The following is a 27907-nucleotide window of genomic DNA, read 5'->3' as shown; positions in this document are numbered from 1 at the left end:
CGCGATACCAAAGAAGATACTGAGGTTATGAAGAGTGCAGAAAAGAGCAAAGAGATTAGGAGTCTGGAAGCTAAAGCACACGATGAACTGTTGCAGGAACTGGACCTGTCTAGTTTAATTAAAAGAAGGACTAGGGGGGACATGATAGCAGTCTTCCAATATCTCAGGGGTTGCCAAAAAGAAGAGGGGTTCAACTTATTCTCCAACGCACCTGAAAGCAGAACAAGAAGCAACAGATGGAAACTAATCAAGGAGAGAATTAAGGAGAAATTTCCTGACAGTGAGAACAATTAACCAGTGGAATGACTTGCCTCCAGAAGTTGTGGACGCGCCATCACTGCAGGATTTTAAGAAGAGATTGGACAGCCATTTGTTTGAAATATTATAGTTTTATGCCTGAGCAGGGGATTGGACTAGAAGACCTCCAAGATCCCTTCCAATTCTGTATTCTGTGTCACCACCAAAAGCCATGGTGGTGCAGTGTTTAGAATGCAGTATTGCAGTCTGACTCTGCCGACTGCCAGCTGTTCAATCTTGACCAGCTCAAGGTTGACTCAGCCTTCCATCCTTCCTGGGTCAGTAAAATGAGGACCCAGATTGCTGGGGGCAACAGACTGACTCTAAACTGCTTAGAGAGGGCTGTAAAGCAGTGTGAAGCAGTATATAAGTTTAAATGCTATTGCTATTGCTGTTCTGGTCCTGTCCCTCTAACGATGTCCTTGCATTACTGCCATGCTTCCTGGACCTTTGGCTGTGAGGGAAAAAAAACATGCTAAAACGGCATCTTACCTCCAGCTAGGAAAAAAAACAATTTATTCAATAATGCACTTGATTGGCCAAATTGAACCAGAAAAAAAACCACTTTATAATTTAGAGTAATGTGGGAACTCAGCCATCCACCTCTGTTGTTCAGCAGAGAACCTTACTAGGAGGCATCTAAATTGCAGTGGGGGTAAGGTCATCTCACAGGCACTCAAAATGGATTCTTTTATTTATTTTAGGCTTCCTTGATGGCACCTAACCTAAAGACTGAAGAAACGGAGAGTTTGGATTACATCTCCGGTCAAAGTGTGACCCCCTATTCATTAGAAAATTCCCTGCACCTCCCCACTCCTCCTCCTCCTCCTCTTCAGCGAGTCATGGATCCAGGTAATTCAATACCTCTCCTTTTTTTATTTCCCCATCCATGCTGACTTTAGTGGGAATGGCTGGCCAGCACCCCAAAGGGGGTATCTGGTTGGGCAAAGTACTTGAGAAGTTACTTCACATCGGGGCAACTTCTGTAAATGCACATACGAGTTGAATTTGTTGGCCTCTGACTAGAAAAATGTTCCAAGTTATTTTTCTTGCGGAGAACGAGTAAGTGTGCAAGATGCAACGGGAACATTTGGTCAGCTTTCAGATCCTTGCGGTTCTTTTCCTTTGCAGTGACGTGCATCTTCACAAGCATCCCCCTTGCGCAACAACTGAGAATTTTCTAGCCTCTTCCACCCGGGGCTGAGGTGTATGAAATCAGTCCTATTTCCTCTTTGTTTTGGCATACCAAGGGTAGCATGGTTCCAGAAGACTCTTAAAAGCCACTCGTACTTGCACACCGTCTTGAGTATGCTAAACCGGGATGGCCCACACCGATTTGTAAAGTCAAAAGAAACAAAAGGTGCTGCCCTAGGCCTCCCTGACGTCCAGTGCCGTTGCATCCAAGAGGAAGCCAGAATGTTGTCTCTGCTGTTTAAAATTGTTTTGGTGCTGTTTAGGTCAGGGGTCCACAACCTTGGCAATTTTTTTAAGACTTGTCCAGCCAGCTTTTGTCCTTTTGTCTTTTCTTCTCCCTACAGGTTTTATTGATATGTCCGGAGCTTCTTTTCCTGAATTAATCGATTTAGTAAAAACAGCCCACGTGCCTTCTTCTCCTCCTTTCACTTTATCAGATGTTCTGGAACCTTCTGGCACTTTATCGACCTACAGCGAAACTCATTCATCTTTTGGTAGGTAGAGTTGAAAGCCATTTGGCTGCTGGGATCGAGCTGAAAAGATAATAAAAGGGAGGATGGCCCGTGCTAGTTGGGTTCCCTCATAGTCCGCGGTGATTTATTCATTATTTCCGCTGTTATCTCACCTACGGTTCATAACATGGTGAAAACGATGTGGGGGAATTGTGTGATTAGAGTGGTGTAAACTCAAATAATGACAAATCACCAGGAAATAATCAAATCCAGTTAAAGAGAATTAGGATTTCAACATACTACCATATACAGTTGGGACTACTATTTTATTTATTTTATTTTTATTTTTATTCCATTTATATCCCGCCCTTCTCCGAAGACTCAGGGCGGCTTACAAGCTTAGCAGTAGCCTTCATTCTATGTATATGCCTGCTTGTTAGGGCTTTCGCCCCCCCCCCCCCCCCCCGTGGCATTATTACAAAGTCAGCTTAATTGCCCCCAACAATCTGGGTCCTCATTTTACCTACCTCGGAAGGATGGAAGGCTGAGTCAACCTTGAGCCTGGTGGGACTCGAACCTGCACTAATTGCAGGCAGCAGGTGTTACTTAAGGAGGCATTAGCCCACTGCTCCACCAAGGCTCATTTCTCGTTAAGGAAAGCAGTAGCTAAATGAGTTGCTTCCTATTTTTGTGTGTGTGTGAGAGAGAGAGGGAGAGAGAGACCAAACATCTGCATTTTGATCATGTACCCATGGGGTTGTTGCAACCGATTGCAAGTGTGAAAAATGGTCGTAAATCACTTTTTTCAGTGCCACTGTAACTTCAGTCACTAAATGAACTATTGTAAGTCAAGGACTTCCTGTACTAAAAACATTTGTCGTCTTCTTTTTTTTTTTTTAAAAAAAGACCAGGCCTCTCTTCCATTCTCAGAAGAATCGGTATCTCTTCAAGCAGACGAGAGCTCTCCCGAACTACTCGAGGGGAAGCCTTGTGTGTCTCCTCTGCCACCCCTTCCTATGGACACGTCTCCAAACTCACCATCTGGACTGGATGCCGAGGTTCAAGAAACTGTCGGACACCACAGTGGGGTGGAGACCCCCGTGCTACCCAAAACAGACAGCAGCGAGAAAGGTGCCCAGGAATTGATGGATGAAACCAAAAGGGCCTAGCCCTTCAGAGGACATATTTCACCTTTGGGCTTTGAAGCTTTTGGCACCAGAAAGCCCTGGTTTTATGTGCTGCAGAAACGTCTGATTAGTTTCTTGAACGGCAGTAGAATTCAGCTTCCTTCAGTCGCACTATTGTACCACCACCACCCCCCCCACCCCGGATAGCAGCAGTCGGTTGACTCTGGGGCACGTATTCCCATGTTAATTCTACTTAGTGGTAATAACACTAATGATTGGAGTTGAGAAACAGATGGCTATTTTTTTTTATAAAAAAGCCTCTTTTCTCTAGCTGCTCATACATTTTTTTAAAAAGGAAGGATCCCTACCGATTGCATCATAGCATTACCAGAGGGGGCAGGTTGGAATTTGTCGGGGCTTTTGAGACTGTTCTGAGTTTTTAAATCTGAAAAAGAGGTATAGCTGGCTTAGTGTACCTATTTTGTTCTATATTTCCTTCCCAAATCTCCCCCTCCTCCCCGCCTTTCTCCCCATCGCTATCAAGAGTTGGCAGGGAAGGAGCAAGACATGCTGGAAGCTGGTAAAAAAATGCAGGAAAAATCCTTATACTTCAAGTCCCAGAATTCCTGAGCTAGCTGGCTCAGGAATTCTGGGAGTTGAAGTCCACCTGTCATAAAAGTCGCCATAGTTGCCCACTCCTGCCTTACTGACGATAGGTGTGGACTTCAACTTCCTGAATTCCTGAGCCACCTGACTTGGGGATTCTGGGAACTGCACACGTTGTAAAGTTGTTATGGTTGCTCATCCCTGCCTTAAGGTAAAGCTTTTAAGCTGAGGGGTTGGGGTTTTTTTTTGGGGGGGGGGACACACGTTGCAAATGTAATTGTTACTTCTGTCTCCTACCCCGTTAATATGAAAAAATCAACCTGTTTAATCTTTGATCCATTTGAGCCTCTGACCACCCAAGGCTTCCTGAAAAGTGCGAGCAGAATCAAGACCCCCCCCCCACCCAAAGAAGTATGCTGCTTTCCTTGCCCCCAGCAGATCCCACGAATGGGATGGTTTGGATTTCAGCAAGAGAGGTGTCCACGTGTAAAAGAACACAATCTCATTGTGTAGGTACGTTGGACTGGGAACATCTCCTAACCTCTGCTTTGTATTTCATCCCAGAGAGCTATAATCATTATTTGCTGCTGCAGAAAATTTACATGCAGCCCCACAAAAACTCTCTTGAAATGGGAACTGAAGAATCAAAGGATGTTAGCAATGTAGGGTTTTAAATTTCTGTTCTAAATTAGGAGTTGTTGCTTCATGCTGTGCCACTGCCCTGATCAATTACTGTCAAGCTACTCTATGTCTAGTCAGAGGTTAGCACTAAATACATAATTTGAGGTGCATGCTACCAAGCAGATAACTGACCATCTTTTAATGCCTCTTAAAAGTAGAAGCACTCTTTTCTGCCCATATGGAAAGTGAGCAAGATTGCTTCTAGCATGAATGGAGCAAATTGGTGACATTAAATCAAGTGTTTCTCAACCTCAGAGCCACTTTTTTAAGAAGTATGGACTTTTTAGCTCCCAGAATTCCCTAGCCAGCATGGAGCAGCTGGAGAATTCTGGGATGTCCCTGCATCTTAAAAGGGGCCGAGATTGAAAAATGTGGGGATGGGCTTTCAACAATCATTTTCTGTTGGTTGTTTCTAAATTTCACTTAACTTACTTTTAAAGATTGAAAAAGTTTGTTTTGATAAGAGATTTATTCTAATCTGAAGCCATTCTATTGTTTTTAGAATTTCTTTTAACTTGGCAGGTTGTCAGCTACTAAAGTCTTGCAGTGATTTACAGTGGAATGTGTATTGTTTAAAATTTGTTGTGAAACCAATCCTGAGTCAGGAAGCCCGTATAAAGGCAAGCTGAGCAAAATAAAAGTACCATTTGCTTAAACCGAGTTGCCCAGGAGAGACATACTAAAATTCCTACCCCAAAGTCCCACCAACTGATGAATAGCACAGACCAGCATTTCTCAATGTCAACAGCTTTAGGATATGCAGACTCCTAGCACATTGGCTGGGGATTTGGGGGAGTTAAAAAACCTCACCTTAATCTATGTGGAGACGTGTGAGGAGCTGGTTCTTCAACTGTTCTGCCCTCCTGCCATTTGCAGCTTTTTAAATCAAGGAGCAGTTTTGCCCAGAGACCAACTGGTAGCAGTAACACTGTGTTCTGTGTGAATAGCGTGAATGCGGTTCACACACTATGAAGCACATGCCTATTAGTTTCTTTTCTCTCGTAAGGCTGTTTTACAAACATCCTGCGCTTAAGAGCTCCCAACATTTCCTTAGGGGGTTCTGCCAGGAAGATGAAATCTCAAGAATTAACAGCCATTGTCTCCTGCTCATGTTGTACTTTGCACTACATTTTAATTGAATAAAGCAGCAGAGCCCAATTTTGTAACATGCCCTGAGGAGTTACTTTCATGAAAATGTGGAATGTTCTTAAAAATGTACCAGATTATATATATCTCCCACACCCAATGAATACTTCTTGTTACACGGCAAGTTCAAAACATTTTCATATAGCAAATCTTATATTCTGCTTTTTGGAACAGTGAAACCAACACTGCACCTTTAAAAGAAAACACTCAAAACAGCTTAAAATTTTAAGCTAAAGTTTTTTTTAATTTCTATACAATTGTGAAGTACATATTTGTTCTTTTGGCATTGGCAGGCCATCTGCTAATCTTTCTTGAAACGGTTCCATCTGGGTATAGAAAGTAAAATTGAAATCTTGGCTAATTTAAAAAATAAAATAGGAGAACAGAGTTAAACTTACTTTTGGTGGCGATATGGAGGGTACAAAATTTGAATTACAGTCTTTTAAGGATTATAATCCAGGATAAGTTACAGTTAATTTTAATCAATGAATTAACCTACTTCACTCAACTGCAATGTTGCACAGATGCAGCAAACTATACTTCTGTACATAAAGATGAAATTTACACAAAGTAAGAGGCTTCAAGGTATGAAAGACCTGTGCAGGCATCCTTTTGAACCAGACCTACGTTCAACCATGACAGGTTGCCAACCCAAACATGTCGAGCCGCAGCACCACAGTCACACAACCTTGCAAGATCTGTAAATAAATATGTGGTTGCACACCACATAATATAAATGAAAAAAAAATACCTGAAAGCTATTTCCCCTGCAACAGTCAGTAGAAAAATTATTGTTCTGAAAGGAAAACACTCAGAAAGACAATTGAATAACTCAAAAGATATCCTACTATTAGTCAATAAAAACAGATCCTATATTGTCGTTACTGATTCGAATAATTCATGTCCAGCCCCAATGGGACTGTTAGATCAAATGTTCACTCCTTGCTCCTCTCTACTTTGTGTGTGGAGTGCACAAGCGCCTTCCATGCGGCAAAAACCAAAGTTTTCTTCCTTATGCCCCTACAGTTTGAACAAATCTTCAATATCTTATCAGTGTGGTCTAAATCCAACAGTCATCGGGAAGGAAAGAGAGTTAATTTCAGGAGGAAAGGGAAAGAGAGAATCCAGGTTTATCAGACTTGTGTTTTAAAAAGGCGTTTGTGCTTCTGTTTCAAATCAAAACTCTTATTACACTATTCTCAGAATACTTCTGTTAACAATTAAAACAAATCTAGTTTTTCTTGCTTAGCCATTGGGCTGCTTCCTCCCATCCTCTGCAATAAATTAGACTGCTGAGGTACAAATCAAATATGAAAGACCTGTCAATATTTTTTTTTTAGAAACAGTGCAAAATAAAAAGCCAAGTTGGGCACAGCTTGTGTACAGCTTGTAACATCAACAAAAATACACATAAAACAATTTGAGGAAAACCTGTTTGTTATCACACAGGTTTTCTGCCAAATGTGATCCTATGGAACTAGCACAACGGAAGTTACATATTTTTTTTAACTAGTTAAAAAGATGCTGAATGAACTGACCCCTGTAATAACACAGCCTACTGATTCTTGAGTCAGTATCAAAATATTTTCCTAGAAAAATCACAGATGAAAGATAAATCATCCGCCTGGGCATTAGCCTCTCCAGTCTAGACTACAAAAACTGTTCAAAAAGAGTAAATCTGTTGCACGGTAAGTAGACTTATCTGGCAAAGTGGTCAAAATTCACTACGTGGAATGTATTAGCAAAATACAGTACATGCAGGGTTTTTTTTTCTAAAAAATAAATAAATCTGAAAATGAATTAGCAGGACTGAAAAAATTTCCATAGCAAGCTCGAGTGAATTAAGGATGATCATCTTGGAAATAAATGGGAGAACTGCACAGATTACCTGCGCTGGGTCACCTTATCTTTGTTTGGCACCTTAACAGGAACCAGTCAAGGTCTTCTTAAATCACTCTTGCTTGACCTTGCTACTGACCACCTTGAGTTTAAGTCCCGCCAATTGCATCTATATGTTACAGATTTATTAGTCACTTCAAGTAGATTCTGTCTGCGCCGAGTCATTAAAAGTCAGGTCTTAGCAGTTAAGTGGGCTTCCAGAGTACTAAGCTGGATCCAGCACGGGAAGCTCAAATTGGTAACCAGTTAGGTTTCACCCTGTGGCTCACGTTGATTTCTGTCTGTAGTGAAGGGTTAAGTCACCCCCGCTTTTCCATATGAAATGCTTGACGGTTCGAAGGTCCATATTTGGATCCAAAACCTGTCATATAAAATAATAATTTAGATTTACGAACTAGGCCCCAGCTGAAGAAGTATACTCCTTAACTTTGCCAGAAGCTTGCAACTTTCTCTTCTAGGAGCTAATGCAAGCTTCAGGAACACGCTCAAAATAAGTATAGATAGTCCTCGACTTATGATCACAAAATGAGCCCAAAATTTCTGTTGCTAAGTGAAACATTTGTTAAGTGAGTTTTGTCCCATTTCACAGCCTGTCTTGCCATAGTTGCTAAGTGAATCACTAGTTAAGTTAGTGATAGGGTGGTTAAGTGAACTTGGCTTCTCCGTTGACTTCGCTCGTCAGAAAGTTACCAAACGTGATCAACGTGACCCAGGAGTCCGTTGCCAAGCATCTGAATTTTGATCATGTGACCAAGTGGATGCTGCAATGGTCATAAGTGTGAAAATTGGTCCTAAGTCACTTTTTCCAGTACCGTTGAAACTTTGAACAGTCACTAAATAAAGTGTTAAGCTGAGGACTTCCTGTAATTCAGTTTATTTTGTGGACTAGAAGCATAGATCTGAAATCATCTCCAGATCATTTAGATCAGGGGTGTCAAGCTCAATTTCATTGAAGGCCGCATCAGCATTGCGGTTGCCCTCAGGGGGGCGGGGGGGCGGGGCCTACTGGGTGGGCGTGGCTAGAGTGCGTATGGCCTACTGGGTGGGCGTGGCCAGCTCTACATCCTTGGCATCAAGGGGGCCTATGGGGGCCTGGGCAGGAGTGGGAGAGATCTGGGGGTCTCTGGCAGGAGGAGGGTCTCTGGGCCAGGGCCAAGGCAGCGGGGGCCGTTCCCTCCCTGTTTCCAGGATGGCTTCGCGGGCCGCATGAAACCACTTCGCGGGCCGGATCTGGCCCCCGGGCCTTGTGTTTGACATGTCTGATTTAGATGGCTGGAATTATTCCCTTCACAATGAGACCCCGTTTCATGGCTTGCTTGTCGCCCAAGGAAATTTTGCCTTATTGAGAAGACTCTCCTTATCTATGGATTCTAGAAAAATGAAGTTTCCAGAAGATACCAGGCCAATAAATTCAAACTCATATCCACCCACTTAATAGTTGAGACAAATCTACTGAGCAACGGGATTGAGGAGAAGCCTTGCCATTAAACAACTGTGGCTAGTTAAAAGATGTATGGACTTCAGCTTCCCACAATTCCCCAGTCAGCATCTTAAAATGGCTGAAGACTGAATAAATTGATTTAATGGAGTATCTTTTCATTATCTGGGGCTGGGGAGCACCCTTCGGGAACAGCTGTCGAATCAATATTCAAAACCTTTGAATATAATTATACCTTTGTCATGTATGTAATTGACAGAACTCCAGACTATCCTGATTTCCTATTTTTTTTTTTCTTTTTTTGTACAGGACAATTTTTGAACGTTTATACCAGTGTTTCCCGATTCTGGGAGTGAAGGTCCATAATAACTGCAACTGTTCATGGTTGGGAAACGCCGATTTGGACTTTCCCTAGTTGCACCCCACCCTTTTTCTTTCTATGAGGAACCCAGATAGGCCTACCTGGTCTTGACACAAGAGTTCAATCTTCTCCTCTGCTAAGACTGCAATGTCTTCCTCTTTCTCTGGTTCCCCAGCTTTATCGTTATTGGAAGAGCTTGTCGTCTGTGACTCGTTGTCGAGGTTTATTATTTTTTCGTAGACATGCTCCATCACCTTCCTAACTTGCAACATGTCACTGGCTGAAAGCCGATCCCTAGGGACAAAGCAGATTTGGTGTTGAGTTGACAAGCTGAACAAAACTGAGCTTGGTTTTTTTCTGTACTCTAGGAAACATTTTTATTCTCTGCTGCTGGATACTTACTTCTTTAAAGTTTTTGCTCCAGAAGAGGAATGAGGTTGGAGGTAGAAAGGAATTTTATTAAATTTTGGCATGTTTTTCTGTAAAATTAAAACAAAAGCAGAAATCAATCCGGGTTCTTTTACTCTTATAAGAAGTAGACTTATGTAGTTCATATATAATGGTATTCAGAACATATAAGGTAAGATAACCTTTATTGTCATTTTTTTACTGTGGGCACAAGGGCACACATCAAAAATGAAATTTAGTTGCCCGTTCTCAAAGTGAAACACATACATGACAAATACATGACCATACTACACACAACATACAGGTGAAACTCGAAAAATTAGAGTATCGTGCAAAAGTACATTTATTTCAGTAATGCAACTTAAAAGGAGAAACTAATATATGAGATAGACTCATTACATGCAAAGCAAGATAGTTCAAGCCGTGATTTGTCATAATTGTGATGATTATGGCTTACAGCTCATGAAAACCCCAAATCCACAATCTCAGAAAATTAGAATATTGTGAAAAGGTGCAATATTCTAGGCTCAAAGTGTCCCACTCTAATCAGCTAATTAAGCCATAACACCTGCAAAGGGTTCCTGAGCCTTTAAATGGTCTCTCAGTCTGGTTCAGGAGGAATCACAATCATGGGGAAGACTGCTGACCTGACAGTTGCGCAGAAAACCATCATTGACACCCTCCATAAGGAGGGAAAGCCTCAAAAGGTAATTGCAAAAGAAGTTGGATGTTCCCCAAGTGCTGTATCAAAGCACATTAATAGAAAGTTATGTGGAAGGGAAAAGTGTGGAAGAAAAAGGTGCACAAGCAGCAGGGATGACCGCAGCCTGGAAAGGATTGTCAGGAAAAGGCCATTCAAAAGTGTTGGGGACTTTCACAAGGAGTGGACTGAGGCTGGAGTCAGTGCATCAAGAGCCACCACACACAGACGGATCCTGGACATGGGCTTCAAATGTCGTATTCCTCTTGTCAAGCCGCTCCTGAACAACAAACGTCAGAAGCATCTTACCTGGGCTAAAGAAAAACAGACCTGGTCTGTTGCTCAGTGATCCAAAGTCCTCTTTTCTGATGAGAGCAAATTTTGCATCTCATTTGGAAACCAAGGACCCAGAGCCTGGAGAGGCACACACTGCAAGATGCTTGAAGTCCAGGGTGAAGTTTCCACAGTGTTGATTTGGGGAGCCATGTCATGTGCTGGTGGTGGTCCACTGTGCTTCATTAAGTCCAGGGTCAACGCAGCCATCTAGCAGGAGATTTTGGAGCACTTCATGCTTCCTTCCGCAGACGAGCTTTATGGGGATGCTGACTTCATTTTCCAGCAGGACGTCAGGCACCTGCCCACACTGCCAAAAGCACCAAAACCTGGTTCAATGACCGTGGGATTACTGTGCTTGTTTGGCCAGCAAACCCGCCTGACCTGAACCCCATAGAGAATCTATAAGGCATTGCCAAGAGAAAGATGAGAGACATGAGACCGAACAATGCAGAAGAGCTGAAGGCCGCTATTGAAGCATCCTGGTCTTCCATAACACCTCAGCAGTGCCACAGGCTGATAGCTTCCATGCCATGCCGCATTGAGGCAGTAATTGCTGCAAAAGCGGCCCAAACCAAGTACTGAGTACATATGCATGCTTATACTTTTCAGAGGTCCGATATTGTTCTATGTACACTCCCTGTTTTATTGACTGCATGTAATATTCTAATTTTCTGAGATTGTGGATTTGGGGTTTTCATGAGCTGAACGCCATAATCATCACAATTATGACAAATCACGGCTTGAACTAACTTGCTTTGCATGTAATGAGTCTATCTCATATATTAGTTTCCCCTTTTAAGTTGCATTACTGAAATAAAAGAACTTTTGCACGATATTCTAATTTTTCGAGTTTCACCTGTATGTACAGACCCACACCCCTACATATACATAACAAATAAAAATTAAATATTGTCCATCTTGAATATATGATGGAAGGACAAAGGTTAATGCTGTATGGAATGAAACTGTGGCTGGATCTGGATGTTCTGCTACGGATACCACGAAGCCCCCTCCTCCCAGAAGGTAACAAGGAAAACAGGTCGTGAAGAGGGTGTGTAGCGTCCCAGACAATCTTGCGGACCCTGCTCAAGCGACGCTTCTGTGCCATGTCCTGGATGGAAGGGAGTGGACTGCCAATGATCTCGGCAGTTCCAATGATATCCGATACATACAGAACATACTCGTATTCCTTGACTTGCAACTGGACATTTATTGACTGTTCGAAGTAGTGATGGACCTACTTTTGGACTACTTATAACCTGGATTCAATGTTCCAATGTTTGTGCCCCCAACTCCACGGTCACACAATCGAATGTTACACTGCAAAAAGTTTACAGTCACGCAATATCCCACAGGCAATTTTGATGAAAATTGGCATTCCTGGCCCATAGCAAACCATTGGTTCATTTAACCACAGATCGGCTTAAAGACCGCTGCAAAGTCAGACTGATCACGACTAATCTTTTTTATGACTGTCACAGCTTAGGACTGACAAGCAGGGGTCCATGACAATTGTTAAGTAAAAGACTATTTGCATGTGATACAGATTTAGCTAGCCACTAAATTTCAGCGTAGACGCAAGAACCGAGGCTTGGCTAGCTTGATCTCGCAATTTTCTTTTCCGCTCATAATATCTTCCCCAAATTCTAGGTACATCAAATATTCTCCCAGGATTTTTAAAGCACTTCTCTAGAGCGGGCATGAGAAAAAGTTAAAATGACTCTTCATAATTATTATTTTCTAATGCTTATAATTTATAACTTGGATGTGATTATCTCAGTATCCATTTATAACGGGGAAGCAATTTAATACTCCTCAGTAATGGCTAATGGCAAGGATTTGTAGGAAATATAGCCACAAAGAGGCTGCAGAAGATCATGATAATGTCATACGACACGTAATGCCCTCAAGCAAGTAACATTTTCTGAAAGGAAATAAAAGTTATTCCAGACCCTCCTGGTTTCCCTGGCACACTTACGTCCACGGTGATGTCAATCACCCACTGTGGCACAGTTTCATTAAGGAGCATGGATTCAGTTTCACCGCCAGAATCTCGGCATAGCAACCTGCATGGAAAGAGTTCGGAAAAGGGGCATTAGAGGCCACGCTGCAGGATCAAAGGGAAAAAACGATAAAAATGTAAATATGTAAGAAAACAGGTCACTAGGTCATTCCCTGCCATCCCAACCAACCTACACAATCACTGTGGAGGAAAAGGTGGGATATAATTTGTGTTTGTGTGTCGAGAGGGGGGGGATGTCAATATTATTTCTAGGGCTTGCTTAGGGTCACATGACACTTGTCGGCACAGGTCAGTTTGTCACATGACTACAGGTGGAAGTCCTTGACTTACGATCACAACTGAGCCCAAAATTTCTGCTGCTAAGCAGGACAGCGATCAAGTGAGCTTTGCCCGATTTTACGAGCTTCCTTTGCCACAGTGGTTAGGTGAAATCACTTTAGCGTTCAAATTAGTAGCATGGTTGTAAAGTGAATCGGGCTTCCCTGTTGACTTTGCTTGCCGGAAGGTGGCAAAAGGATGACCACATCGCACACAAACTCCCCCCGGGACACGGTGACCGTCATGAGCCGATGACAGAGCATCCGAGTATTGATCAAGTGTCCATGGGGACGATGTCCTAAGGGTGAAAAATGGTCATCAGACACTTTTTTTCAGTGTGATTATAACTTTGAATGGTCACCAAATGAATACTGTAAGTCAGGGGTGTCAAACTCAATTTCACTGAGGGCCGCATCAGCATTGCGGTTGCCCTCAGGGGGCTGGGTGGGTGTGGCCAGGGTGGGTGTGGCCTACTGGGTGGGCGTGGCTAGAGTGCGTGTGGCCTACTGGGTGGGCGTGGCCAGCTCTACATCGTTCGCATCAAGGGTGCCTATGGGGGCCTGGGCAGGAGTGGGAGAGATCTGAGGGTCTCTGGCAGGAGGAGGGTCTCTGGGCCAGGGCCAAGGCAGCGGGGGCCGTTCCCTCACTGTTTCCAGGATGGCTTCACGGGCCGCATGAAACCACTTCGCGGGCTGGATCCGGCCCCCGGGCCTTGTGTTTGACATGTCTGCTGTAAGTCAAGGACTACCTGTGTATTATCTACCAAACCCTGACCCTCCTTCGGTAGCTTTGAACTCTGGTGGCTTGATGAAAAAGCTCGTCCCGACATGACTGCCGATCGTCCAGCTTCCTTGCCGGAATTTCAGTACCTGAACAAAGTGCGGCCTCCGGCCTCCCCAAAAATAACCGGTGTGTGTGGCGGCACCTGGAAGTACCCATTTCCTTTTTGCAGTCTGTTCTCCTGTTCACCGTTCACTGTTTACCAGAGGGGCAACGAAAAAGACATGCTGTTATTAAGACCAGGCAAATTCAAGACAGAAGCGTGAAGTTGCTATGGCAATGAAGTCTAATTTTTAATGTCTAATTAAAATATTAAATCTAAGATGACTGGGGGACTGAAGGCTGAAAGAGACGAAGAACAGTTGCAGGAACTGGGTATCTCTAATGAAAAGTAAGGACTCGAGGTGACACGATGCCAGTGTGTCAACCGTCCCACTGGGCCAGACAGCTAAAGAAACTCCTGAGGCATTTTTTTTTTAAAACCAAGAGTATAACTTTACTGAAGTATAACTTTACTGTACCCATGGGGGTACAGAAGTAGAAAAGCCAGTTCTGACAATTTTACACAAAAACAGCATAGGAACACTTCTCCTTTCCCCCCTGGTCCTCCTCGTCCACTGTCCAATCATTTGCACTCTCTATTTGTTTTGGGAACGGTCTGTCTGCCTCGGACTTCTCCAGCCGGCGACCTTAAGGTGTTGGGTCTGTCTCAGGCTTCCAGTTGGCACACGTGCATTCCAAATTTCCCTCCCATTCCAATGCCTTCCTTCCCATTACAGCTTTCTGGTTGCAAGCGAGGCTGCATCACTAGTCAACCACGATACCATGATAGTATTTGAGGGGCTGTCACAAAGAGGAGGGGGTTAACCTATTTTCCAAAGCACCTGAAGGCAGGACAAGAAGCAACAGGTGGAAACTAATCAAGGAGAGAAGCAACCTGGAACTAAGGAGGAATTTCCTGACAGTGAGAACAGCTTGTCTTTAAGAAGTTGTGGGTGCTCCATCACTGGAAGTTTTCAATGTGTAGTTTAACGAAGAGAAGGACGAGGGGGGACATGATAGCAGTATTCCAGTATCTCAGGGGCTGCCACAAAGAAGAGGGAGTCAAGCTATTCTCCAAAGCACCTGAAAGCAGGACAAGAAGCAACGGATGGAAACTAGTCAAGGAGAGAAGCAATCCCAAAATAAGGAGAAATTTCCTGATAGTTAGAACAATTAACCAGTGGAACAACCTGCCTCCAGAGGTGGTGAATGCTCCAACACTGGAGGTTTTTAAGAAGAGACTGGACAGCCATTTGTCTGAAATGGGATAAGGGTCTCCTGCTTGAGCGGGGGGGTGGACTAGATGACCTCCAAGATCCCTTCCAAATTATTATTATTATTATTATTATTATTATTATTATTATTATTATTATTATTATTATTAAGTTGGATAACCATTTGTCTGAAATGGTGTAGGTCAAGGGTGTCAAACTCAATTTCACTGAGGGCCGCATCAGCATTGCGGTTGCCCTCAGGGGGCCGGGTGGGTGTGGACTGGGTGGGCGTGGCCTACTGGGTGGGCGTGGCTAGAGTGTGTATGGCCTACTGGGTGGGCGTGGCCAGCTCTACATCGTTTGCATCAAGGGTGCCTATGGGGGCCTGGGCAGGAGTGGGACAGATCTGAGGGTCTCTGGCAGAAGGAGGGTCTCTGGGCCAGGGCCAAGGCAGTGGGGGCCGTTCCCTCACTGTTTCCAGGGTGGCTTCGCGGGCCGCATGAAACCACTTCACGGGCCGGATCCGGACCCCGGGCCTTGTGTTTGACATTTCTGGTGTAGGTTCTCCTGCTTGAACAGGCGGTAGGACTAGAAGACCTCCAAGGTCCGTTCCAACTCTATTATTCTGTTAATTTTAACAATCCCAACCTGAGCCCAATTTCAATGAACATGTAAGCTAATCTAGATCACAGTGGAGAGGCTGGCCTACGATGTGCAAGGTAAACGTCAACAGATATCAATGAGATTTTTTTTTTCTATTTGCAATGCAAGGACAAACTTTTATTCAGCATCACAACAAAGCAGGAATGGTTAAATCTTCTAAATCAATGTTTCTTAAGTGTGATCCTAGAATCCCTGTGGGGAGTAGATCCCCCCACACTTTCTCAGGGATCCAAATAAAAAGTATCTGCCAGATACTGAAAGTATTTTCAAAAATGTGAAACCACGTCAATCCTCTCATTATTTTTAACTTGTTTCATGAAAAATATTTTACTTGTGTATCTAATGGGTTTGTTTTTATATAATATCCTCCTCCTCGCCTTGGTCTGTCCACTGCAGGATGAAGGCCTCTTCCGCATGTTTCCAACGCATACGGTCCTGAGTTTTCCTTTGCCAGTTGGCCCCACAATACTTGCTGATGTCGTTTCTCCATCTTTTTTTAGGTCTCTTTCGTGGACGCTTTGTAATCAAGCGGGATCCATTCTAGGACTGCCTTGGTCCACCTGCCATCGATTCTTCTTGCTATGTGACCAGCCCGTTTCCATTTCAATTCTTTTACTCTTTTAATGATACTCTGTACTCTTTTAATGATACTCTGTTCTCTAATCCATGTGTGGGTCTTTCCGTCTTGTCTCGTGATGCCGAGCATTAACCAGTGGAACTACCTGCCTCCAGAAGCGGTGAATGCTCTAACACTGGAGGTCTTTAAGAAGAGACTGGACAGCCATTTGTCTGAAATGGCAGAGGGTTTCCTGCCTGAGCAGGGGGTTGGACTAGATGACCTCCAAGGTCCCTTCCAACCTCCTCCTCCTCCTTCTTCATCATCATCATCATCATTATTAATCTTTCCATGGCTCTTTGTGCCACTCTTAGCTTTTGTATCGATTGTGAGGTTAGTCTCCATGTTTCATCGGCAGAAGTTAGAGCAGGTAACACACACTGATCGAAAACTTTTCTCTTCAGGCCCAGGAAGTGGTTGGTTCTTGAAAACTATGCTTGCGTTTAAGTAGCGGTTGGTGTGTGTGTTTTTTTCCGGTAGATGGTGTGTCCTAGGGAACCATAGGGTTTTTTGTAGATTAGGACGTCCAGAAAGGGGAGTTGGTTGTTAGCTTCTATTTCCATAGTAAATTGTATTTTGGGGTGTAAGCTGTTGAGATTTGTGAGGACGTTGTCCAGTTTTTCTTTCCCGTGTGGCCAAATTACGAAAGTGTCATCTACATATCTAAGCCAGAGTTTGGGTTTGTGTTCAGATTTGTCTAAGGCATTGGTTTCAAAGTGTTCCATGTATAGGTTTGCAATGACGGGTGAGAGAGGTGATCCCATAGGTGCTCCTTCTATGTTTGTATCTTTGTCCATTGTGGCTGAAGTATGTGTTGGTTAGGTAGTGGTTAGTCAGATCTAGGATGTGCTTAGGGGGGGTTGTATTTGTTTTGGATAGCTGTCAAGGCTTCTTTAATAGGCACTTGGGTGAAGAGCTCAGGATATCACTACACTTGAGCTCAGGATGTCATCACACAGCCCATCACCCAAGTCGTTACAACACAAAAGACTAATGGGCACACAGCCAACACCTCAGCCACACAGGATGTTACAAAACAGCCGACTAAGCTGCAAACAATAACTCCATCATCCAATCAGGATGTAACAACACAGCCAACCAACCCGCTTACAGCAACAAAGCCAGCATCACACACCCCGCCACCAATATTTATACAGAGACGGCAGCTCCGATCACGCTTTACTCGCACAAGCATGAAGCCCAAGACACCAGCCTGAAGATGACGACTGGGACCTCGTCAAAACGTTGCAAAGACACTCTCAATCTTACACGGGAAAAGACCCGAATATGCCAAGACCTACATACCTGTACCTGTAAAAATCTACGAAAACATATACATTACCTACGGGAGCACCTGCTGCTGGGGTCAACTTCCCTTTGTCCTGTGCGCTCCCACAGAGAGGGTCTCCTCAGGGTGCCGCCAGTCAGAGAGTGCCGGCTGGCAGCCCCCAGGGGGAGAGCATTGTCCGTGGGCGCGCCAGCCCTTTGGAATCAATTACCGGTTGAGCTCCGGATGGCTCCTGACCTTCATTCTTTCCGCCGTGATCTGAAAACTTACCTATTTGAACAAGCCGGCCTGGTCTAATGGGTTTGGGGTATTTTAATTAGTAATTTTTAATTATTTATTGTAATGGGCTAGTTCTATTTAATTTTATTTTTAACTCTTGTATAATGTATTTTTATTGCCCTATACACCGCCCTGAGTCCTCCGGGAGAAGGGTGGTATAGAAATTAAATAAATAAATAAATATACACACACACACACACAAATACATACACAAATACACACACACACACACAAACCATCTATCTCAGGAATTTAATTAATTAATCAATTTTTAAAAAATTATTAAATTTATATACCACCCATCTTGTCCTCACTTTAGGAAGAACAGGCACTGATCCACACGGGTTATTCTATAAAATGCAGGAAAAGGTTACCAAACGCCAACTTGAAACGTGGACCAGAAATGTGCGAGTCCCTCAGAGGGAAGAAAGAGGTGCTCACCGTGATTCACGTCATTTTCTTCCTCGTCCATGGGATTGATGTGGGTCCTGGGCCAGTATTCTAACAGAGCCTGCAGCAGAAGCCCCCCGAGATTCACTGTATAAAAAAAGCACACACTAATCATTTATACTCAGGGCAGCATTGCTATTAGGCGTCTTTAGATGCCTAAAGAAAAGCATGTTGTGCTTGTTGAAGGGTGTTGAGTCCACCCGAGTTGCGTCAGCCTCTGGTGTTTTCAAAAGCAGGCCAGTTGTCCCACAGAATACAGGCAGACCTCGACTTACGACCACAACTGAGCCCAAAGTTTCTCTTGCTGGGACGTTTGTTAAGTGAGTCTTGCCCCATCTTACAACTTTTCTTGCCACGGTTGTTAAGTGAATCGCTGCAGTTGTTAAGTGAGCCTGTGAGTCGCTGGTCAATTACGGGGTGGGCCTTGACCACAGTTGAGCCCAAAATTTCTATTGCTAAGCAAGACAGTTATTAAGTGAGTTTTGCCCCATTTTACGACCTTTCTTGCTACAGTTAAGTGAATGATTGAGGTTGTTCAGTTAGTCACAGGGCTGTTAAGTGAACGTGGGTTCCCCACTGACTCTGCTTGTCAGAAGGTCGCAAAAAGGGGATCACATGACCCCTGGGACGCTGCAACCGTCATAAATATGAGGCAGTAGTCAGGCCCAATTTTGATCATGTGACCCTAGGTTGAAACCCTAAATCTACAAACTGAACTGTTTAAAAGTTTGGAATATTGTTTCCAAACTATGGGGGAAAAAAATAAATCTCCCTCAAGTTTGTTCCAGTTCAGAGACTGACTTAAGAAATCCTGAAAACTGAACGAGTTGTAGACCAATTGATCAACTCCAGTCTAATGAGCCGACACAAACAAGAAGCTTAAATTCGGAAAATTATCTCAAGTCATTCATCTGAAAAACAAAAGATCAGGTGTAACTCACAGTATTTCTGCATCCAGGAAATATGGCCGTGTGTTTAAGAAAACCTGCCCTGTTGTGATATTAAGGCAACATACTCACATTTGGGGTCAGATCCATCTGGACTGCTAAACCCTGCATCTTTGGCGGAGACCCAAGCTGCAAAGCAATCACTCTCATCTAAAGTGATCGTTAACATCTGCCAAAAAATAAAAAGGCCGTGAGATGGGGTTTAAAATTGTTTTATCGGCATTCAGACATAGAAAACCCTGATAAGTACATCTGATTGGACAGCAGTTATAAGCAAATAATGACATTTCTTCATTACATTATAGATCTGTTTTAATCTGATCTAAGAGACCTGGTGGCGCAGTGGCTCGAATGCTGTACTTGCAGGCTAATTCTGCTGACTGTCAAGAGTTCGATCCTGACCGGCTCAGGGTTGACTCAGCCTTCCATCCTTCTGAGGTCGGTAAAATGAGGACCCAGACTGTTGGGAGGTAATAGGCTCACTCTTTAAATTGCACTGTGGTAAAGCACCGTGAAGCGGTATATAAGTCTAAATGCTATTGCTATTAATCTGAATAGGACACATAGAATAAAATTTGGTTTTGATGCTAGATTTCCCTATTAGTTTTTGCTTAATATCCAAAGGTACCTCCTTATAAATTAATATACCAAAAAGAGAAAAACATTTTTTGAATTAGAATACTACAATATCAAAGTGTATATAAGTGATTTTTCTTGTTGTAATACATGTGATATTGCAAAAAGGGCCCAGGATTTTTTAGATCTAGGAAATAAGGCAAATGAAGTATTTTCTTTCCTTAGCTATTTTGCTCCACATATGATCTGTTATGTGTTTTGAGTTTAAAAAATTACACACAGAGATATCAGAAGTCTGAGACAAAAAGATGTTATTACCTATACTCATTCCTATTCAGTACACTCACTGGGTTACCAAGCATTATTTTAAATCTCATAGGGCACTGTCAGAATATAATATGGGAAGGGCAGCCCTGATTATTATCCTGAACTCTATAGGAACTGGATAGTATAATAGCAAAGCAGCATACATCATGTCATCTGAAATGGTTGTTATTATTATTATTATTAAAAATGTGCCTTACCCCGGTTTTTAAGTCTACTGAAAACCAGTTTGGTACATACACCATTTTAAATCTTTTTTTAATTTCTTCTTCAAAGTCCATTTTTCCAAGGTCTTCTATTTTACATGCCTACATATGAGAAAGCCAAGCAAATCTTACAAATTACCATATACATACATAATTATCTAGCATAGTATAATATATGCTATAGTAAATTATACTTATACTAATATAAAATATTAATTTACTCCCAACAGAGCAGTTGACTCAAAGCTGGCTAATTTTCTATTTAATCCATCAAAATGTTTCACAAAACTGAACAGAGCTCTTAGGACAGCTCACGGTAAATCAGAAGTGTCCAACTTTGGCAACTTTAACTTCAATTTCCAATTACCTTTCCAGGAATCTTTCTCAAAAAAAAAAACCCCACAAAAAACAAAAAATGGAATAGCCAATGGCTGGATAAGTTGTTATAAGTAATTGCAGGTATTGGCAGCAAAACCCCCAGCATGGTTACGTTTTTTTTTAAAATAAGCATATACAATACCATTTAGGCAAAGGAATAATGTTTAGATCTGGAAATGGCTATTTCTTAAGAAACAGTGTCCGAAATGACAAGTGGCAAGATTGGTAATTTAAAACATCACGAGCGTTATAGGAACTCCAGCCTCAATTAAACAGACACTGCCAACTGGTTTATGTTCTAAAGAAGAGGAGGGGAGCTATGGCCCCTTTATGACTTGAAGACTTCAACTCCCAGAATTCCTGAGCCAGCATGCTCAGGAATTGAAGTCCATAAGTCATAAAAGGACCATAGTTCCCTACCCCTATACCAGGGGTAGGCAACCTCGGCTCTTTTATGACTCATGGACTTCAACTCCCAGAATTCCTGAGTCAGCTATGCTGAGTCCATGAGTCATAAAAGAGCCGAGGTTGCCTACCCCTGCCCTATACTAAAGGATTACAAGGGCAAGAAACAAGGAAAGCAGCAGCTTTTTAAATGCCTAAATCACATACATTTAAACTACTAGTTCCACTCACCTTTAATACATCCCAATATGCCACATTGTTGTTTGTGTCTTTGGTTAGTATATGTCGCTTGTCATTGAGAATGTGGCACTGAATGATACTCGCACCACCTAGGAAAGAGGCCGCAAAAGTGATTTATATAATCCGTGTCAGTTTAACATACAGAAAAAAATACATAAAATGTGGCATTTCCCATTAAGAAAAACCCGGAATATAAATTACATTTTTTTTCACCTTACGTCCCCTTGTAAGTTTCTGATACCACAGGAAGATGACATAGTGGGGGGGTTGGTGTTTGCATCATTTGGTATGTTACGTAGAGTTTTTTCATTGAAAAAAGAAAATCAAGTCTTTATTTATTTAGGAAATTTATATAGCCACCCAATCCACTCACGGTGACTTTGGGCAACTTATAGCAATAAAACCCCAATACAACGCCCAATAAATCCCCATCCCCTTGATGACAACAATCAAAACAACGGGAACCATATCACACTGGGATCCTCAGCCTGCTGGCTAAATCATATCTTCAGGACCTTTTCAAAAAAAAGTGGAGGCCAATCTTATCTCTGGTAACATTCCACAGGAAGGAGCCACCACTTCCAAGGCCCTTCTTCTTGGTCGCACTAGACGGACCTCCTTAGTAGAGGGAATGTATAGCATCCCTTCCCCGCTTCTCTGGTGGGTCAGCCAGATGTCACCAGGAAGACAGTTGTTCAGCAGACATTAATTTATAAATAAGATCTGGCTAAAAACTTGCAAATCGTTATCTCAAATAGCTCTGGAATGGAGTATCTTTATTTTTTTTTCAGCTTCCTATTTTTCTTTATTTAATTCTAATATGAACACTTCAAGACAGGACAAGTTAGGAAACAGATTCCACCCGTTTATTGTTGTTGAAATATAACAGAAGTTCTTGAATGCCCGAGGTTTTCTCTCTCTCTGCTTTATACCAGAATCTCCAAACTTGAAAACTTTTAACACTTGTGAACTTCAGCTCCCAGAATTCCTCAGCAAGGCATGCTGACTGGGGAATCCTGAGAGTTTGAAGTTCACAAGACTTAAAAGTTGCCAAGTTTGAAGACTCTTGCTTTATAACAAAGAGAGTTAAGATGGGGCAACATTAAGGCACTTCCTTACTCCTTCCCCTTTGGGCTGTTTACTTAAGAATTACTGAATTCCAGGACATCACAGTGCCCAGAATGATACACAAAACTAATTTTGTAGTATATGCTATTTATCTGTATCGCTATATCATTGCCAGCATTAAATTAACAGTTTGGAAAACAAATGTCCCAGATAAGCATCTCACCTTTGATAACTTGATCAGGTTGTGTACACAGGGGTGTGATTGGGTTAGAACAGTCATTGTCATAATCACCGGATGCTCTAAAGTTGTGAATTCCTTTCAAATTCTAAAAAAGAAAGTGGAAGGACAGGACAGGGAAATATCTTTTAAGTAAGTTATCCAGTAGGAGCATGTATTTCTATATTTTTTCCATTCCTACAAGGAATTTACAGGTGTCCTCAACTTACAACAGTTCATTTAGTGACAATCTGAGGTACACTGGCACTGAAAAAGTGACTTATAACTGTTCTTCACACTTACAACCATTGCAGCGTTTCCATAGTCACATGAACAAAATTCAGATACTTGGCAACTGACTCATATTTATGACGATTGCAGTGTCCCGGGGTCATATGACCCTCTTTTGTGACCTTTAGACAAGGAAAGTCAGTGTGGAAACCAGATTCACTTGACAGCTGTGTTACTAACTTTACAGCTGCAGTGATTCACTTGACAACTGTGGCAAGAAAGGTCGTAAAATGGGGCAAAACTCACTTAATAATCATCTTGCTCAGCAACGGAAATTTTGGAGTCAACTGTGGTCGAGGCATACCTGTAATTTACCGGGGACTCACGGGCCAATCTTCCCCTTTAATAAAACTGTATGAAAGCTTATAATTCATCCAAAAGGAATAACGTACCCGGGGAACCCAATTATTCTCAATCCGAGTTAATATTTTTTTCCTTAGAGCAAATGAACATCCCAACAATATTCTGCCACAGGAATGAGTGACAAACAAAGATGAAAAATTTTAAAAAGGTAGATAAAACATATGCTTCGTACCCATTTATTCACAGAAGACTTTGTCGTTGCAACCCACAGCGCTGGGGGAGGATCGGCCGATCGATCAAGTTCCATCTAAATGAGAACAGAAATTCCAAATCTTAGAATGGAACACTTCTCGAGAGCATTTCCTTATGACATGATGCACACACACACACACACACACACACAATGCAGTTTTAAGATTCCTTCAGAAGATAGGGAAGCCTGCAATTTAGCTTTATGTTCTTTTCCCGGGAACTTCTCCCCCCTTTAGATATCACCAGGGAATATTGCACTAAGAGAGAGATTATTCAAGCAGAACTTGACACGCTGCCTAGTGTGTACTAATGTAGCATTCTTGGCAAGGATATGGATGCATTTTGTCATCGTCTTCCTGTAGAACTTTTCTTCTTAGCTAAAGGAGGGATGGAGAACTTTTATAACTTCTGTCCTGAGCAAGCTGGCTTAGGAATTCTGGGAGTTGAACTCCAGAAGTCATACAGGGGCCATGGTTTCCCACCTCTGACCGAAAGCCATGGTAATCCCTGGACTTCAATTACGCTATGAACCGGTCTTGTTATCTTGCTGTTTCTGGCAAATGCTGCAAAAAGTGAGCTGGACCCATGGTGCAGAAACCTGCTATTGTCCTTCCTTAGCAATTCTGCACAAAAGGGGCCAGCAGAATGTTAGGCAAGTCCCACAGCATTGGATTTCATCAGATCCTATACTGAAACAGAGGTTTCGTTCTCTCTCAGGTGAGAGAGAGAGAGAGAGAGCGCAAAGAGGGACTATATTAAAAACATGCAGATCCTGAAGAAAAGATTTTCATGGCAAGCAGGGGATGACAGATGATACGTATGTCAAGTATGAGAGGGAAAATGGGGACAAAGGCAACCATTTCATTAATAGTAAAGGCCACCTATGGGTGAGTAGAGATATAAGATACAACAGTAAGAAGGATAAAGTTATATTCTGCATTTCTCCACCAATCATCAGGATAGTCAAAAGCATGCAAAAAAAATAAATGATTTGGGTGGTCAATTCTCCAGTCTTGAAGATCTTTAGAAAAATATTACCTTAAGAACTGGTGCCTTTTCTTCACAAATAAGCACACGGATATCAGGATTTCGTAAATCTGTACAATATATCTTTCTGTCTCTTCCACCCGAATAAACATGAGTGAACGCTTCATTTATTTGAAGTGCCCATACGCCTTCATCATGGACTCGGTACGTAGCTATACATCTTTGCTGACCAAGTGACCAGAGTCGCATAGTTCCATCAGAACTGCCAGAAAGACACTGTAAGAATGAGAGTTAAAAAAAATGCTACAATACCCAATTTTAAGAACAAAGCCACAGCAATCTTTTGACCAACAGAATGTAGCAGCAGTGTTCGATGATATTTCAACCGTTTCTCAACTTTGGCGACTTTAAGAAGTGTGAACTTCGACACCCAGAATTCCTCAGCCAGCACAGCTAACAGGGGAATTCTGGGAGTTGAAGTCCGCATGTCTTAAAACTGTGCCAAGGTTGAGAAACCCTAAACTAAATGGCTAAAGGCTACATTTACTGTATTTTGTCATTAAAATGAAATATTCATCCCTACTCCAACCCATTCATGTTTGACACTTGACTTAAAATGCCAGTCTTGTTTATTGGCTCTGTAAAAAAAATACTCATAACGGATAGGTGTTAAATATGAAATTCAGTTCAGGATACTCAGAGATACGATTTAAGATATACAGTGGATTGAAATGTAATTTTTGTTTTAAAAATTGGAGCTATGTTACTGAGGTAGGTCTAACTGGATGGACAAAACATGACAACATGGAAGGCAAAGAATTGATGAAAGTATGTTAAAAACATACCTGTGTACCATCTCTGTTCAATAGCAAAGCTTTAACATTGTCCGTGTGTCCCTTAAGTTTCATAAGTTTTGCACAGGTTCTTGGGTCCCACACCCTTAAAACCTGTTAGGGGAAAAAAATCAAATTGGTAACACTTCTGTAATGGTATTAAGTTTATATATCCTAATGTTGCTTGAAAATAGGTTTTTCAAAAGCCACTCACCCTAATATTAATACTATGAGGTGCTACCTATTTCAGAAGGTAAAAGGGTAAACGGTTAGATCTTTTAGAAAAACAAGATTTACTCCGGAAAGCTGTCATGCAGATTTTTTTTTAAGTAAACGGTTCTTTGCTACCCTTTTATACATCCACACATTATCCCCAACCAACCAAAACTGCCCTGTTTGGTGGGGAGACTGAAATGACAAGGAGAAAACAAAAACTTATGAACAAAAAATCTAGAATAAACTTTGTTCATTACATAGACCAGGGGTCAAACTCAATTTCATTGAGGGCATTGCAGTTTCCCTCAGGGCGCCGAGTGGTTATGGCCTTCTGGGTGGGCGTGGCCTACTGGGTGGGCGTGGCCAACTCTACATCGTTCGCATCAAGGGTGCCTATGGGGGCCTGGGCAGGAGTGGGACAGATCTGGGGGTCTCTGGCAGGAGGAGGGTCTCTGGGCCAGGGCCAAGGCAGTGGGGGCCGTTCCCTCATTGTTTCCAGGATGGCTTCGTGGGCCACATGAAACCACTTCGCGGGCCGGATCCGGCCCCCGGGCCTTGTGTTTGACATGTCTGACATAGACTGAGTTATGAAATTGTACTTATGTCAACTCCCAGAGTTTCCCAACTAACTGGGAAAATTCTGGGAGTTGAAGTCCACACTTGGTAAAAGTTGCTGAGACTGGGCCACGTTGATGGTAGACCACGTATTGCAGCCTGTGAATATCTCAATCTTTTTTTTCCCTCTGATCTATCTGGAAATTCTAGAAACTGAGCTCAGTTTGTAGAATTTTGATGTTGAGTTATGTCTTCTTCTCACAACGGTTACACTGCTGGAAGACACGCAGAGGAAAAGCAGCAACGCTGGCAAATAGGATGATATCCTCTCTCATTACAATGCATCTGGTTCCAATGAAAACTTTGACAGACCAGAACAATGGTCTATTTGAAGGAACTATAAACTTGGAATCCTTGTATTAAAAGTTTCCTGCTCCTTTGTGGCTTCTTCCCCTGATAAGAAAGAAACTTAAGTGTGCATCTTTGGAGAGAGTACCTTATAGTTTGCCTCAACTGCTCTCCAAAATGGAAAGAGAATGTATACAAGGAAGTCCAAAGGAAATAGCAACCCAAAACTACAGGCAGTCCTCAACTTTTTTTTATTGAAAGTTTTATAAAAGTTACAATATAAACCCACCCCACTCCACCTCACCCTCCACCCTCCCTCACTTCCCAGAGTTGAATACAGGGTTACAAATAAAATAAACATAATCTAACTAACATTAACCAACTATGTAGGTAACCAAGTTCTTAATGCGCTTTAACTCCCTTTAAACTAAAAATACAAACCAAGTTAGAATATACATACCAATAACATAAACAAATAACATCCTTATTATTAAACTAATCAAAAATTTCACTATAATAAACTACTAATAAAAATAACAATATAAAATCTATTTGTAAGCTAAATGAAACTTTTTAGTCCCATATTTATTCTGAATATAATCTATCCATCTTCTCCAAACCGAAATGTATCTTTCTTGTGAATGATCCTTCAAGTAAGCAGAAATCTTAGCCATTTCTGCTAAATTTGACACTTTAAGCCTCCATTCTTCTATAGTAGGCAAGCAATCCTTCTTCCAATATTGCCCTACCTTGCAGCTGTTATCAAGTTCAACATCAAATTAATTTCTTTAGTATCACAATCTGTGATAACACCCAATAAAAATAATTGTGGGGTAAACTTGATCTTTCTCTTAAAAATCTTTTGAATGTTCCACCAAATTTTAATCCAAAAAGCTTTAACATTTCTACAAGTCCACCATATATGATAATGGGTAGCGTCCAAACTACCACATCTCCAACATTTGGGCTGTAAATTAGGATACATGCGGCAGTCCTCAACTTATGATCACAATCGAGCCCAAAATTTCTTTTGCTAAGTGAGATAATTTTTTCCTTTTCTATTGCAGAACAGCTCCTGTTTTGTTTTGTAGCTGTACACAAACTCTATTAGTAATCATTTCAGCAATTCATTTTATCCTGTGGGGATAAGCAGTCTAAACTGTGATTACCTTTTCAGTGGATCCAGATACAATTACTGTTCCCATCTGATTCATAGCAAGACTGTAGATTGAGTCTTTGTTCCCACTCAGGGAAGAAGCTATTGGATAGAAAACCCAGTATTATTATTTGAGAGAAAGTACTTCAGGAAGTTGGGAGGGGGGGGGAAAGGAAGCTTGAAATAACAATTCTAATAGCCAAAAAAAACAAAACAAACCCCCCCCCAATACAGCAGCTTCCAACTATGTACAAATTTTCAAACATCAAGGATTTATAAACTGACCA

At 42.1% G+C, this 27907-nt stretch overlaps 2 protein-coding genes across 4 annotated transcripts in view; one reads left to right on the top strand and one right to left on the bottom strand.

The window, feature by feature from the left end:
• The window catches only part of GORASP1 (golgi reassembly stacking protein 1), a 28296-nt gene extending 18971 nt beyond the window's left edge, over window positions 1–9325 (top strand). For 2 of the 3 annotated variants that reach the window (XM_081345626.1, XM_081345628.1), the window contains 4 exons: window positions 1002–1149; window positions 1836–1985; window positions 2850–3074; window positions 9150–9325. In XM_081345626.1, the coding sequence (XP_081201752.1) occupies window positions 1002–1149; window positions 1836–1985; window positions 2850–3074; window positions 9150–9196 (570 nt within the window). In that variant the 3' untranslated portion in view covers window positions 9197–9325. Of the gene's footprint in view, window positions 1–1001; window positions 1150–1835; window positions 1986–2849; window positions 5018–9149 lie in introns of those variants that run through there. The other variant, XM_081345627.1, reaches the window with a different exon arrangement.
• The window catches only part of WDR48 (WD repeat domain 48), a 30455-nt gene continuing 7806 nt past the window's right edge, over window positions 5259–27907 (bottom strand). The window contains exons 6-19 of the mRNA XM_081345624.1: window positions 27634–27722; window positions 25358–25459; window positions 24564–24788; window positions 23506–23580; window positions 22686–22788; window positions 21386–21483; window positions 20366–20473; window positions 19338–19434; window positions 18310–18405; window positions 13856–13961; window positions 12624–12711; window positions 9604–9680; window positions 9303–9495; window positions 5259–7763 (exon numbers count right to left, since the gene is read on the bottom strand). Of these exons, the coding sequence (XP_081201750.1) occupies window positions 7668–7763; window positions 9303–9495; window positions 9604–9680; window positions 12624–12711; window positions 13856–13961; window positions 18310–18405; window positions 19338–19434; window positions 20366–20473; window positions 21386–21483; window positions 22686–22788; window positions 23506–23580; window positions 24564–24788; window positions 25358–25459; window positions 27634–27722 (1553 nt within the window). The 3' untranslated portion in view covers window positions 5259–7667. The remainder of the gene's footprint in view (window positions 7764–9302; window positions 9496–9603; window positions 9681–12623; window positions 12712–13855; window positions 13962–18309; window positions 18406–19337; window positions 19435–20365; window positions 20474–21385; window positions 21484–22685; window positions 22789–23505; window positions 23581–24563; window positions 24789–25357; window positions 25460–27633; window positions 27723–27907) is intronic.

Source organism: Vipera berus (genome assembly GCF_964194415.1).
Source record: "Vipera berus genome assembly, chromosome: Z".
NCBI lineage: Eukaryota > Metazoa > Chordata > Lepidosauria > Squamata > Viperidae > Vipera > Vipera berus.
The sequence above is the reverse complement of the archived record's forward strand: the minus strand, read 5'-3'. Positions and strand labels throughout refer to the sequence as shown.